Source organism: Poecilia formosa, unplaced genomic scaffold, assembly GCF_000485575.1.
Source record: "Poecilia formosa unplaced genomic scaffold, Poecilia_formosa-5.1.2 Scaffold12, whole genome shotgun sequence".
NCBI lineage: Eukaryota > Metazoa > Chordata > Actinopteri > Cyprinodontiformes > Poeciliidae > Poecilia > Poecilia formosa.
Window position 1 is genome coordinate 2899843 of NW_006799951.1, and position 15769 is coordinate 2915611.

A 15769-nucleotide genomic window follows, 5' to 3' on the forward strand; every position below is an offset into this window, starting at 1 on the left:
GTGTGTGTGTGTGTGTGTGTGTGTTTTAAAAGCCTGTTGAGTCTTCCAGAGAAAAAGTATGTGTGTCACCAAGTTTTTAGAAACAATTAAAGACTTATCAGCCTTTAAGATGACAAGTCTTGGTTCTTGGTCAATATAATCGCCGACGAATCTGAAAACCGAGGACTGTTTTTGCACATTTCCGAATATTGTTGCCTCACTCCTGTGGAGCCGCAAAGTACTTTGTGAATCTCTCGTGTTTCTCATAAAGCCTCGACAGTGAATCAGAAGGACAAAGCTGGTAAAGGTGATTGTTTTCCGTTCACCCTCTACCAGCCTGACACGGAGTTTCGAGCCGCTTTGCGAGACTGAACGCGCTTGTTTGGGACTTTACTAGAAGATTTTCCAAAATCAAACAGCTCTGTTGCACCTCTTCTGAAGTTGGAAATCCACAAGAGGCAGATTATGAAAGAATTAAACACAACGGGGCAAAAGGGGGTGCTTTGCCTTGGTGCGGCTTTACAGTTTGTTTTATTAAACTCTGCTTGATTGCTGACTGCCCACTTCACTCTTCCGGTCTGCGTCCTTTCTGACACAGACGCCGCATGCCACGCAGCTGCCGGACGTAATTCTCGCGGCGGGAAAACCGACATGTAAAAATTAACAGGAGGCGTCCGGCGTCACCAGTGATGTTTTACAATCTGTCCCGGCAAAGCCTGATGGTCCATTTGTTGTCGCAGAGATAAATTCGTGTAAATGCATCGTCAGTGCACTCCTTTAGCGATCTTTCATCGGTTTCGGAGTGGTGAACTCCTCACTTCCCCCCGTCAGTCCTGCTTATTTTTATCAGTTCGTCCTTGACTGTTGTAGAAGAACAAGAAGCGGAGGCAGAGGCATTAATCAAATGAATGAAGCTAATAGTAATTCCCGTCATTTGTCAGAGCAATGATATTAATGTCAACCTGCTAAGCCCTGGTTTTTTATATAAATTGATCCTCTGATTCCAGTTTTACTCCTGAACAGGGGAACGCCACTGCTCCTCATTTTGCATGCAAGAGGGTTTCATTTATTTATTTACTGGGGTAAGTGGCTGGGATTTATCGATTCTCCAAAATGCAGTACATGTTTGTTTTTTTTTAATACAGCAGTGCAACGCGTAGGTCTCCAAACATATGAGATTTAGCATTTATTTTTTCACCCTCCCCCGGCATTGTTCTTTGATTTAAGGTGTTAAGTATTGTTTCACAAAGTATATTTTGTACGCAATGGTGATAAAATGAGAGGCTTTAAATGTTTGACACTGTAACACAGAAATATTTAAATGAGTGTTGATGCAAATGAACATGCAGCTCTGGAGAAAATTAAGAGACCACTGCACAGAACCCAAGGAAACATGATGGTTATTCCACCAGATATTGATTTCTGAACTCTTACTGAGTTAAAACATCAGAATTGTTGTTTCTAAATTAATACAAACTTGTTTTCTTTACATCATTTGAGGTATGGAAGCACTGCATCCTTTTCATTATTTGGACCATTTCTCATTTTCTGCACATAAACACTACATTTTTGCTTGGAATTTCAGAGACATGTTGTCAGTAGTTCGTAGAATAAAAGAAGAATGTTAATTTTACTCAAACGTACACCTATACAAAGTAAAATCATAGAAATTGATAATTTTAAGTGGTCTCTTAATTATTTCCATAGCTGTATGTTAATACATTTTGCTAAATAAGTTTTACTTTGCATTTACAAGCAAGTGAATGCCAAATAAAAGGATCAATTTCTAAAAATAAAACAACAAAAATGGTTACTTTTCAAGTGTCAGAAAAGTAACCAACAATTAAACTGATGAAGTTCTATTTATCCTATTTACACAAGAAGCGAAGCTCTGCAGAAAATCCTCGGCAGCATGCATGCACCCGCCTTTGTTCTCCTAAGTTTAGCACGGTTTGTTAATTTGTCCATGCAGGCACATGTACTACTTCCTGTGCATATGCTTGGACATTTCGGCCGTAGAGGTCAGAAAAGCTTTTCTCTCCTCTCCTAAACTGGAGGAGTTAGAGGCGCAGTCACGATGCGAGCAGGCTTGGATGTCCTCTCCAGCAGCGCAGATGCCACTAAATAAAATATTTCATAATCCTGCCCAAATCCTCTAATCACCATGACAACAGGCAGCAGGGAGCCAGAGAGTGAATGTGTTTGGACCCCCCACCTCCCATCTCTCTTTTTTTCTTTTTCTTCTTCTTCTTTTTCTCCCTCTTTTTCCCTCTTTCATCAGCTTTTGGGCGCACACAGTCTGATTATATTTTACCTCCTGTTAAACCGACTTGAGATTTTTATTGATTGAACGTAGCAGGGGTTTTATTAACGACCGTGACCCCGTTTTATGGAGAAGCGTCCAAACTGCTCTTTTTTTTTTATTTTTTTTTTATTCCAGCATCAGAATGACTGCAAATAATCTACACTGTACACCCACCATCTAAAAATACACAGTAAAGACCTGCCTCGGCTCCTGTGAAGTGATAGGATAATGGAGGTGATGACCTCATGAGGTGAAAGGACCTGTTGCCTGGTAACAGTTTGGAGAAAACAGCAAGTCATGGGGTGGTCGTATCGTGGATGTGAATATGCGCGTCTGAGATATCGACCTGCGCCGACAGGTAGAGGAGTCGATGATGACGGCGGCTTGAGAGAAGAAGAGAGGAGGTCAAGTTTTGTGGGAATCGATCCGAAGCCAAAAACAGGATCCGTGGTCAACACTTCCTGGATGCGCCTCCTGACATGACTTGTGCCAGGTGTAAATAATTGACCGCCTGTTTTCTCTGCCCCTCCGCAGGTATCCGGCCCCAGATTATGAATGGGCCTATGCACCCGCGCCCCCTGGTGGCGCTGCTGGATGGGCGCGACTGCACCGTGGAGATGCCCATCCTCAAAGACCTGGCCACCGTGGCTTTCTGTGACGCCCAGTCCACGCAGGAGATACACGAAAAGGTATAGTTTGGTTCTTAGTCAATATAATCACCGATTCCTCTTTAGATGCTGTGTTAGTTACCCTTTTAACTTCTTCCAGTGATCAAGAGGGAGATTTTTCACATTAGCCTGGTTTAAGAAAAAGAAGCGCTAAACGTTTCAACAATGAAAAGAAAAAAAAAAAAGCCGCACAAACCGGTGTAACACTGTATGAACTTCTGTTTCTAATATTGTTTTGCTTTCTGCTCGTCGAAGAAGAAAAATCTTTGTCCTCCTTCCAAGCCTCCCCCTCTGTAATGTTTTAATGATATTTCAGCCCACTGGCTCATTCCAATCTCCCAGTACAGCCATAATGGTTTCATCACTGACGCTAATCCCACTGGGGGCTGAAGTGCAGCTTTGTTAAATAAGGAGGAGTGGGAGGAGGAGGAGGAGGAGGAGGAGGCTGGTAATAGAAATGCAGTGTAATTGTTCTCAGCCAGAGTGGGTGAAACGTTTGTCTTATTTTACTGTCTGCACGCCGGAGCCGACGAGCGGCAAGTTTTCCAATTCCAAACTCAAAAAAGAGCTCTTTAAAGGGATTGGAGGAGAAAAGGGACGGTAAAACCGTCTCTCTCGTCCTGCCTACGTGGAAGTGGGTTTTCTTGGACCTTCGTGTGTTTAAATTTTACAGTTTGAGTTGACGAGATCCAAAGTAAATCTTTTTTGTTGGTATTAGTAATCTGTGTGCAGCGAAATGCTCTCAGTGTGATTATGTTACACAAACAGAGGGCCCATCTGGAAGCATCAGTGTTGGCTGCAGTCCCACAATGATAACGACACAGCAGAGGATACAGAGGGGCTGCAAATATGCACACACACACACGCGCACACACACATACGCACGCACAGACGCGGAAACACACACGCATGGACACGCGCGCACTCCGAATTACACATGACTCTCTGTTGGGAAAACTGTTTGTTTTATTGTGTTTTTGTAACAAGACTTCCTTGAAGTTTTCAGACGTAGCGATGAAGGAATCAGACACTGATTGATTAAAACAAACAAAATAAAACAGAAGAGTAACAATTGAATTCATTTACGGTTTAGTTTGTTCTCATACATTTCTGTTTCATTATAATTTTTTTTATTATTATTTTACAGTCCAATACATTAGAATATATGTTCAGATGAGGCTCGTTTATCAGATTAGAAGTACTTTAGGAAAATAACAACAAATATGCAGGTATTGAACATATTAAGCCCACATTTGTGTATTTAAAAAAAATATATATATTTTTGGTTCAGTGCCATTTTCTAATCTTAAATGTTGTGCTTTCGTTGACTTTGACAAAATTAAAAGAAATAAAGGCTTGATGAGGTGTTAAAACTAATCTATGTGACGTGTTTGACTTAGTGAATTGAGTGACTAAAATAAAGTTTTATGCAGTATTTTCATTTGTTGACTTGTTTGTTTTATTAGCTTAGTTATATTATTTTATATCACATTCAATTAAATTATACAACAAATGCTACTTGGCTCAAATCAGTTCAATTTGATTGAATTTATAAAAAAAAATTAAATTTGATTCATTTCAAATGAATACAGTTTCATTATTTTCCAATTAATCCCAATTTACTTGGTTCAGATTACAAAAATATTCAATTCATTACGGTCCAATTATGTAAAAATAAATAGCAATAATATGCATGTTTTTTGTTGTTGTTTTCTTCCCACTTGCTCTTGTGAGGTGTTTGTATTTTTCCTAGCAGCCTCTTCGCTTGCATGGTGAAGAAAGATGAATTGATATTCTCAGAATTGAGCTTGTAAGCCTGCGGTGTCTGGTGAGCGTTTTGTGATGCTAGCTGAGTTAAAAAGAGAAATCTATGAGAGAGCACTCACCGTCGATGGGTGAAGGAGTCTTGTCCTTGAAAAGGCAAAGGCAGCCCTTAGAATTTCAGAAAGAAATCAAAGTGGCGCCCTTTTCAAGTGGCTCTGGTTTTGATTTGACAGCAGCTGCTTAATGTTGTTTTAGTGCTAATTACAACACTCAAAACATGCTTGTGGGTGAACTGGAAAAGGTTTCTGGAGAGTTTGAGAGTAAGTAAAAGTCTGCCAAAGAATATATTATGAATTGATGATGTTTTACAGCTATTTGAGCTCAATTTTGCCCCGTCGAGGCTTAGCTTACCACTCCACTGTTGATTTAAGACGCTGCTTTTAGTTTAACGGCTCTCACCTTTTGCTAATGTCAAAAGTGTCGACTTGCTTCATTGATGAGCGTGAAATGAGCAACTGCAAACTCCAGTCATGACATAATCGAGTCATTGAAGCAGCTGGTTGTGAACTCAGTCATCAGTTCAGCATGTTTGAGTCTTCCTAAGCTAACAGAAGAAAATTGAAATAAGCCAAGTGGCTTTTTGTATTGAAACGTAGCTTGCATCATTTAAAAACAAACAAACACAAAAAAAAAACATTTGGAAAACTCGATGAATAAAATGCAACAATGAAAATCGTATTTTTGGTTTTATTTATCTGTAAGAACGGTGCAGCATGCAAGAACTCCATGTTTATAATAATAATTAGTATAAGAACAGATTTCAAAATAATTTTTCTAGCCTTCCTACTGTGATCTTCATACTTATCAGTAGATGTGATGTTCCTCTGCTGTTGTGGTAAATAAAGGTTTTACTCTTTTAAAATAGAGACAAAATAGAGTTCAATATGTGATATTTTTGCATCATCTTCCATTAGCAGTTAACATAATTAGCGTAGCTAGCATGAAAACAATATTGGTCTGTGTGCAGCTCTAAGTAAAGCAAAGGGCCTGTGTTGTCATGCCAATATATTATCTCCAACATAACTAATGGCAATTCTTTGTTTACATTTATGATTTCTGTATCTCTACCTCTGTGCCTTTGTGAAAGGTGATAGCATCTGCCATTTTTAGCCAGATTGTCTGTCGTGTAAACAGGATTCATATAAAACATCAACCTAATTTAATTCAAGCCAGGTGCCGAATATCAAAAGTCAATTCGTTTCTGCGTTCAAGAGATAACGTTGACATCTTTAATGATTCTGCCGCTTGAAGCAGTCAACAAAGCATTATGGGAAAAAGTCTGGCTCAGTTTAAGGCTAACAAAGTAGCTGTGGATGCTAACTAATTATTGTACTTTTGTCTCTTTGCTTCCTCACCTTTACTTAGTTTCTAATTCAGACTGAAAGCATGAAGATTCAACTGTTGTGTCTCTCCCAAAACGTCAGAAATAAATATTTGTTCATACTGAAACCTTCTTTGTGGTTCTCACGTGGGCCTTCAGTAAATTTAAGGTTTTGTGTTTTGTTCACCAAGTCTAATTGCAGAATTGCAGGATTTATTTTATTTTCTTTTCTTCCACTCATTAGTGAAATCTAAAATCTACCTCGTCAGTTTTCCCACTGCTTATCAGTTCACAACGACTCGCCGTCGTCCTTCCATCCAAGCCTACGGCGCTCCTGCTGCACTCATAACGGCATTAATGCGCAGAGAGTTTCAACCTTGAGCTTTAGCATCCAGCTCCTGTTATTTCTAACTCCAATAAAAAAATGTGTTGGGCGGGAAATTCATCACTATGCTAATCTGGCTCAGGTAGGTCGATTCTGTTCGTGGGCCGTGAATTTAAACCAGTTGTTTAACGGCCTTGGCTTCGCCGCGGCAACTTCTTAATGCTCGCTGGGCTTCTCAGCTGTCTACTTTATTGTCCGGCCTGCACCCATTCTGACCTTGTTTGCATACAGTCTGAGTTAATGGATTGTGACAAAAAGCAGCTTTTGCATGCGCTCATTATACAGTAAACACACAGACAACTGCTTGTGTTTTAGAGCACACATAAACAGTCCATTTGCATTTAGATGAAAGATGACGAACATAAACTCGGGTCCAGAAGGAAAAAATAAATAAAATAAATAAATAAAGGAAGGTGGTGAAAGCACTTTTATTCACGGCGACTGCAACAAGTCGCTCTCTGGTGAATATCAGGATAGCAGGGGGCGTGATTTAAATGGATGATAAAGACAACGGTGATTCCCGCAGGTGCTGAACGAGGCCGTGGGGGCCATGATGTACCACACCATCACCCTGACCAGAGAGGACCTGGAGAAGTTCAAGGCGCTGCGCATCATCATACGCATCGGCAGCGGCTACGACAACATCGACATCAAGGCCGCCGGGGAGCTCGGTGAGGCCGTGGAGCACAAAGAGGCCGGTTAGCGGCGCGCAGATCGAGGCCGTTCAGCACGACGCAGTAGTTATATGCCGAAAGTAATGAAAGCGAGGAACGAGAAAGCAAGCACTGCCTATCCGTGCGCGAGGAGGGGAACGACGGCACAAATGATTCAAAGTCGATAAAGAGAGTTCGCCTCTTCCTCAGGGTCAAAACCAAACTCTACTGGTTATGTTAGCTTAACATGAACAACATGTGTTGTGGAATTTATTTACTGTCTGTAAACATGAGAGGTGATGGAAATACTTTAGAGCAGCTGGAAATCCTCTTTATTCTCGTTTGGTCCCTGTTTGGTATGAGAGGTGGATTTAGTGTGAGATCCTGATTAGCATTACTGCTACACTTCATCTCACTGATTTCTTACTGTGATCGTCGTTCAGGTAGTTACTTAGTTTGTACTATTTTTTTTTTTTTTTGCAATGCAGCTGTTACACTTTTCTTCCCCATATTTGAATGTTTAATTACTGAACATGAAACACATTTTAACTTTAAATATAAACTGTAGTGTAACGTATTAAATGTTTTCGAATGATTGTTTCATTTACTAGGTTGTGGTTTTGGCACTTTTTGTAATATCTGGTATGCAGATTCTTGCGTTCCTCTGCAGAGTCTGGACACATTTTGGCACACTCTCGTTAGCAAAAAAAGCTTTATTTTAGCGACATTGGACAATTTTCAAACATTGAAGGCCTGGCTAAGATCATACCACAACATTTTAATTGAAATTTTAACCTGGACTTTGATTAGACCATTTCCAAAACCAGCGTTTCAGAAGCAGCAAAGCAGCCCAAATACTGTAACCCTTCTACAACTACGTCTAGCTGTTAGCATTATGCTATTTTTCTTAAATGGCTCGCTAATTTTATGACAGATTTAAAAAGTGTACTTAGCAGACGCAGTTTTTTGCCGCTAACAAATAAGATCTTCATTTTCTATTTACTCTGGTGATTTTTGACATTAAATATGCAAACTCATTTGATGATCTGACATAGAGCATGACAAAAACAACAACAAAAACAGCTGAAGTCTTCAAGAGGGCAAACACTTTTTAACAGAACTATAGATGATATTTATTCCAGTAAGTAATGTCATGACAGTAGTCATTTGTGCATTTGTATTTTAAGTCTTATCATTACTATGTGCATTCCTCTGTCTGTCCTTCTCCAGGCATCGCAGTGTGTAACATTCCTTCAGCAGCTGTAGAAGAAACGGCAGACTCAACGCTTTGTCACGTCCTTAACCTGTACCGGCGAAACACCTGGCTGTACCAGGCTCTCCGGGAGGGCACACGGGTCCAGAGTGTGGAGCAGATCCGGGAGGTGGCGTCGGGGGCAGCCAGGATCCGGGGCGAGACACTCGGCCTCATCGGATTTGGTAAGAACCTTATTTAGAAACTTGTAGTTTCTGGAGACAGGCTCTGAAGAGTCTCTCTAAGGTATGAAAAAGGAGATATGGGATGTTTTAAAGGAGAAATATGTTTTCCTGAATCATAGAGTCATCCACCTTTGACTGTTTTATGCCGAGAACCTCGTTGTTTACAGGCTGATACATTTTTAATGCAGCAAGTTGTGCAATTTCTGCGTCAATTTATGGAACGCGTATTTTATCCAAGTAAACGAAAACAAAAAACTCAAGACCTATAAAATAATTTACTATAAAAAGTCAAATAAATTTGCAGATATCAATATGGACGTATTAAGAATTTGTTGTAGTTCTTAGCACAATCTGAACTGCCGATAAGCTTTTTTCTACTGTAATATGTTTTTTCATATTCATCAAATTAGTCAATGAAGTTTTACAATTGATTAAAGTTTAGAAATGTGTTTCGCCTGTGGTATTTTTAGAAAAAGAAAAATGAGGTCATATTTTTGACTTTTTGCCTCTATTTTTGCAAAATATGTGCAAAAAGTCACATATATGTACTAGCAACTCAAACAAATCCTACGAGTGTCTATTTGTAGTTTCTTTTCTCACACTTTCTGTTTCGCTGGATTATAGATATGACGTGACACAGACACGTTGCTCTTAGTCCTCCCCAATATAGGAAAGACGAGAGAGCATCTCATTCGTGGAAGGGAGGCGTGTTTTGATCCACACGCACACGACATTTCACCACTTTTGGTTTTCTCTCCTCCTCGCCTCCGTCAGGGCGTACAGGCCAGGCGGTAGCCATGCGGGCCAAGGCGTTTGGCTTCAACGTCATCTTCTACGACCCTTACCTGCAGGACGGCTTGGAGCGCTCGCTCGGAGTCCAGCGGGTCTACACGCTGCAGGATCTGCTGTACCAGAGCGACTGCGTGTCCCTGCACTGCAACCTGAATGAACACAACCACCACCTCATCAACGACTTCACCATCAAACAGGTGCGACTCGAGACGGACCCGGGTGATGAATAAAACAAGAAAAAAAATAAAAAACACAGCTGGCGATTTCCTGGAGAATCTGTTACGGGAATCTTTCCGTGTTGTTCAGCCGTCACCTTTTCTTCTTCTTCAGTTGAATATCAGAAGTAAGTCACACGGAAAGAGACGTTGCTGAGACGTGTGGGGGTGGATAGAATATGTCGCTTCTGTCCATTTATAACTTTGAGGTCAGTGTGATCCAGGTGCCTCCAACAAAGTGTGGGTGTAAGATTGGAGTGTGTTCTTTTGCAAGCTCTTCATGCATAACAAGTTGCTCTCAAGTTGTAAGAGTGTAAATCTAACAGCAGAGATTTTTCTAAGTGTTTAGAAATTATATTTTTTGCAATTACCTAACATTTATTCCCAGATATGACCCTGTTAGCAGCTTCCAGAACATGTAGTTATGCTTTATGTTCTCATATTTATACTGAGCCGCCATCAAGCAAGGTAGTTAAAAACCAGCGAATGGTCTCTGTTCAGCAAATGATGAAGGGTTTATAAGCAATGCAGCTTAACCCTACAATACAATTAGTTGTGTTCCTTTTTGTAACCGTGAAATGCAATGCCGCTGTTGCACACACAGTGTTTTCATCTGTGCTGAGTGCAGATCTTATTCTGAGTCCTTTTAGTTTCCCGCTGCCTACTGCTGCCACCTAGTGGGTATAAACGTCACAGCAGCGTTTCAGGTTCAGGAAAACCTAATATTTCCCTTAATGGCACCTTGTTTATCGCCACAGACCAAATCATTTCTAATAACTAATAATAACTTAGACCCCAATAAATCAATCTAATAGTGCTTTCAAAAAAAAAAACCTCATAGGAAAAAAATTACTTGTGTCTACTATCGGGTTGAGCTAAAACTCTCCCGTTTTGTGTTTGTGTGTGTGTGTGTGTGTGTGTGTGTGTGTGTGTTTTCAGATGCGCCAGGGGGCTTTCCTGGTCAACACGGCACGGGGAGGCCTAGTGGATGAGAAAGCTCTGGCTCAGGCCCTCAAAGAAGGCAGGATACGCGGCGCTGCGATGGACGTCCATGAGTCGGAGCCTTTCAGGTGCGCCTCATCTCCTAGTATCGGCTGCTTATTTCCTCTTACGCGTTTCCACCTACTTTTTAATTCGTTGCCGAACAGCTTTTCCCAGGGCCCTCTCAAAGACGCCCCCAACTTGATCTGCACGCCCCACACCGCCTGGTACAGTGAGCAGGCGTCGCTGGAGATGAGGGAGGCCGCTGCCACGGAAATCCGCAGAGCGATCACCGGTACGGATCCCGTTCTCGATCCTTTCCCAGTCCGCTGCGAGCTTCCGTCTCCTGACTCAGCGAAACTCAATCCCTCCCACGTGCAGGTCGCATTCCCGACAGCCTGCGGAACTGCGTCAACAAAGAGTTCTTCGTGTCCACGGCGCCGTGGGGGATGATGGAGCAGCAGCAGCAGCCTCAGGTCCACCCAGAGATCAACGGCGCCGCCTACAGGTAGGAGGAGGTTTTCGCACGCCAAGCGGTGAGCAACTTGTGCCGTCTCAACTCGCGCCGTAGCGCGGCTGGGGCGGTCTGAAGAGTTTGTATTTGTGTTTGTGTGAATTCAATTTTTTTTTGTGTTTCTTTAAATTTTTTGGCCCAAATGAGCTTGTTAAGTCTAGGCTGTGCGCTTCCCAGTCTCTCTACACTGTCTCAACCAGCCTGAACTGCTTCTCTCACACAGCCGAGTGAACCAAACCATGGTACAGGCCATAGCAACGGGGGGAATGCAGGACAAATTATATACCTAATTCTCTACCAGGTAAATGAATTCAAAAGAAAGATTCTTAATGACAACAAAACCCTGCAGAGTGCTGTAACCTTGTTCTCCTTCACCCGCTAACCTCCACGCCCAGTGACTGCACCCGCCGCCCCTCCGCCCTGCTTCCCCAGCCACCCCTCCACCTCTCCCGCACCCCTCAGCAGGAACCAAAGCACAACTTGTGTTTCCGTCTAACGTTGGAGGGGTGGAAAGAGGAAAGAGAAGCAAGATATGGGCTACGGGACAGTTAGCTCGAAGTGTTATTTACGTTTCTCACATGTTGCTCTGTTTGCAGCCACAAACTTTCACTGTCGTTATCAGGACGGTTTCTTTTGACTTTGTGTGATAGGAAAGTGGTGCATAGTTGGAAAGTGGAGGTAACCCCCGAAACATTAGGGGCGGGGGGTGTGAATATTTTCAAAATTAATTTGTTTAACTCAATTAAATTTATTTTAATACCTCAAAAAGTTTGAATTAGATTACAGAATAACTTTGACTAGACCACTGTAAGACCTGAATACAAGTCGCTCTTGAATTCTCACTTTCTTTGCAACCTGTAAAAATTTTGTCCAATTCTTTTTCCCAGTTTTTAGCCTTTTACTCTCCCCTCAGCACGATGCTGCCAGCTCTTCATTCGATGGTATTTTCAGATGTTCAAAACTTGGGACATCAATTATAACCTAACACTGAGGCTTTTTGTTCTTTATTGATCTCTCTGACCAAAGAGTCGTACATTACATTACCCACACAAGTGGGACTTTGTTTGCTGATTAGGATTTCATGCAGGGGTATCAGAGTTAAAGGGGGCTTTAACTCTAATTTTTCTCCACTTCACAAATATGTGCTACTACGTCAAGTTTTTAGTTGTGACAAATGTGGAAAAAGTTCAAAAAGATGAACAAATCTATGGGTTTTGTGGTGAAATTGATACGACCCGAAATGACAAAAATGCATTTTGACATTTGTTTTTCACCCTTTTTACACATCGCCTTGAAAACGTCAATGTTTTTAAGACTCTGATCGCCTTGACGTGCCTCTTTTTTTATACGTGACGTTTTTTGTCAGACCAGGTGTCGTTTCCTGATGTGATAAAAATGTCAGAAAATGTGAAAATTTTTTGAAATAAGGTAAACAAGCCTGTGACTTAATTGTATTCTTGCTGTGTTAATCAAATAGAGTTTAAGGTTGTTTTTTTTGTGTGTGTGCTTTAGAAATAATCAGTTAAAGCTCAAAATTTCAAAATCTCAACATAATGACCTTTCAAATCCATCTCTAAATTGAAACGGCCATTTACTGGGAACATTTTATGTTATTCTCTCGTCGCCACATAAGTTCCAGTGTGTACGTCTCCATGTTTGTTCACTCCGTGCGTTCACTTTCAGATTCCCTCCCGGAGTGATGGGCGTCGCACCCGGCGGGATAATCGGACCTATGGAGGGATTGGTGCCTGGGGGCCTGCCCATCGCCCACACGCTCCCCCCGGGCACCCATCCGTCACAGGCTGCCTCTCCGCATCAGCCCTCCAAACACGGCGACCCCATGCGAGAGCACATGACTGAGCCGTAGTAGGACCGCCGCCGGAGCTGACGAGGATCACGAAACCAGTGTAAAAACCAAGGATCCGACCGAGTCAACCCATCCAAACATAAGCTTGACTTCAGCCATCTGGACCTACCAGCAAACTGCCTGTGGGGCAATGTGTTACGCACTCTGTTTTTTTGTTGTTTTTTTTTTTTGTATGAAACCACTAGACCCAAGTGAGGACAGTGGACGCCGGTGCACGCCTGAGCTGCCACATCAAGATGGGACTGAGCGACTGTCAAACTCCTGGGCAGAAGATCCAAACTCTCTCCCTGTTTCAGATTTGATTTTGCCTCCTGATTGGGGGAAAAAAAAAGTGAAGTTTTTCTTTATATTGTTACCATTCCATCTACATTATGGAGGTTTTCCTCTGACTTCTGGGATGCGTTACCAGGAACTAAAGGCAGAACGGAAACCTGATCCCCGTCCTCCCTGGACCGTGTCAAGACTAATTTTCCCTTTAGTTTTTTTTTTTTTTTTTTTCTTCACACTTCTGCTCAAATACATGTTTTTGTTTTACTCCATTCTGAATGTTTATTTTCCTGTGCTTCTGTTGAAAATCGGTATCTGTTTTTTTTTTTTTTCTGTTATTCAGTCTGTGAAAAACTCGAGGGTTTACAGACAGGAAAGATCAGGAGTTCCTTCGATCTAAACTCTAGTTTCGCCTGTCTCGGTTTGTGAAGTGTTGTGCCCCCAGAATGTAAAGAAAAGTTAGAAGAAAGTAGATGTGGAACAACATTTGGATTTGTGAGGTAGGAATGACCCCTTTAAACCAAAAAAAAAAAAAAAGGGAAGAAAGACATACAAACAATTGAAAAATAGCATTAAATTGAAATGTAATCTTTCAAAGTACCTTGGATGTTTGCTTGTTATGAACACAATATTGTCTGTTGGCATCCAAAGGACCCGATTTGCATGGCAGCAACACACTTGTGAGATACGAATGCGTCGGGGTGGGGAGGGGGAATCGAAACGGGAAATGTCTTAACTCAGGAAAAACAAAAACATCAAATCTGAACAGAACAGGATGAAACTCTGGATTACTTCTTTTCTTTCTCCGCTGTGTTTTTTTTTTTTATAAATCAAATGTACATTTTTTTTTTCTTTTTTGATGTTGGAAGGTTTTCCCTCCTGTTAGATTTGTATTGCCTTGTTAAATGTTCATATAAATGTAGCCTGATGTGGCCGACCTCGCTCTCGCTCGCTCCCTCTCATAGTTCCGCCTTTGTTTTCCCTGCTGTGACGAGAGCCAGATGGGGTTCCTGGAGGCTCTGTGAACAAGCAGCGGCCACATCCATCCATCTATCCATCCATCCATCCATCCATCCATCCATCTATCCATCCATCCATCCCCTCAACACCAGGACTTTAGCAAGACGTGGCTGCTAGCAGATTGTTTGGTTTTTAGTGTGAGTATTTGTATTTGTTTCTTGTATAAGGTGAACATATAGCATACAGTGCAGCTGGAACCAATAAATAAAACTTACTGTTCTGATTTAACGATTGGCCATTATTATTTTCCTTTGCACCATGATTCAAAAGGTACTTTAAATGTTATGAAGTTTTATTCAAGTGAGATCCAAACACACCTATCCGTCACATTTTATATTTTTTTTCTTACCATTTGCTTGTGTCTGGAAAACTTTACAGCTGAATAAAAAATATATTTGAACTTGTTGATATTAAATCATGATCCCCAAAAATATTTTTCCTGAATTCATAAAGCAATGAATTTCTCAGAGTAATGTATTTGTAGCACATCAATCTTATTTTGTCTGGTTTATTAAAGTAGCATTATGTTCTTCTATAGATGAAGATTTCTTTAAGCCCTCTAGTGGTCAGAAGTTGGCATTGCAGATGAGTTTGCGAACGACTGCTGTTATAAATGACATCTTTAAAATACAGAGTGGTACATTACAGTATCTTACCAAAACAAGTCACTCAGCTGCTTCTTAACAGTTTGAAGTCTTCTTTAAAGGCTTTCCAAAGTGTCTCGGAGAGTTTTTGTGGACATTTTTGACAAAATGTAACACAATCGTGTTTTGGAAGCACGATTGTGAGGTCAGACAACGTTGTGGGACGAGTCCAAACTATTGGGTTCAGTCCAGTCAAGCTTTCAAACGCCAAACTCTGTCATCCATGTGTTTTGGATGTAGGAACAGGAAGGCGACCATCCCTAAACTGTTCACACAAACTTGGGGGTCATGAAATTGTTCACTCTTGATGGGATCATGAAGCAACGCCAATGATTCCCAACCCCGGTCCTCTAGGTATTTCCTTCTCAGTACACCGTCAAGTGGTGCAGAAGCCTTTTAATCACCAGTTTATTTAAGTCAGGTGTGTGGCAGCAAGGAAACACGTTAAACATGCGGTACAGTGGGCTCTGAGGACCAGCGTTGAGAAATAATGCTTTATACCATTGCCTCCAACACCTTGATGATGTCAGCCTTGCATGCAGACTGCTAGAAAATAGAAGTCCATTCACAGAAAACCTCAACTCCTAGGCCACCAGCTCATCTGAAAGTTACATGAAGTCAGTAGCTTTAACTCTGCAGAAGGTTGGCGACCTCTGGACACAACGCAGCCCAGCATCCGCCGACTCTGCTCTGAGGTTTTAGGTGACTTTGCTGCCGAGTTGCTGTCGTTCTCAATCTCCTTCCACTGTGCTGCGCTACCAGCAGCGGGCTGTGGAATCTTGTTGGGACGGTTTCTAGGTGGCGAACGACGCCCTTACCATCTTCACAAAGTCTTTTGCTTTTGTTCTACACTTGATTTAAATATTTGGCATCCAAACTCATTCCTGTCCGACGCAA

The 15769-nt window shown here is 41.6% G+C and overlaps 1 protein-coding gene across 5 annotated transcripts in view; it reads left to right on the forward strand.

The window, feature by feature from the left end:
- The window catches only part of ctbp2a (C-terminal binding protein 2a), an 80942-nt gene extending 66491 nt beyond the window's left edge, over positions 1-14451 (forward strand). For 2 of the 5 annotated variants that reach the window (XM_007545366.2, XM_007545360.2), the window contains 9 exons: positions 2819-2973; positions 7009-7153; positions 8366-8572; positions 9347-9561; positions 10519-10649; positions 10728-10855; positions 10942-11068; positions 11298-11375; positions 12758-12844. In XM_007545366.2, coding sequence (XP_007545428.1) covers positions 2819-2973; positions 7009-7153; positions 8366-8572; positions 9347-9561; positions 10519-10649; positions 10728-10855; positions 10942-11068; positions 11298-11364 — 1175 coding nt within the window. In that variant the 3' untranslated portion in view covers positions 11365-11375; positions 12758-12844. Of the gene's footprint in view, positions 1-2818; positions 2974-7008; positions 7154-8365; positions 8573-9346; positions 9562-10518; positions 10650-10727; positions 10856-10941; positions 11069-11297; positions 11376-12757 lie in introns of all 5 variants that reach the window. The other 3 variants (XM_007545359.2, XM_007545365.2, XM_007545362.2) reach the window with 2 other exon arrangements.
- Positions 14452-15769: the final 1318 nt, after the last annotated feature.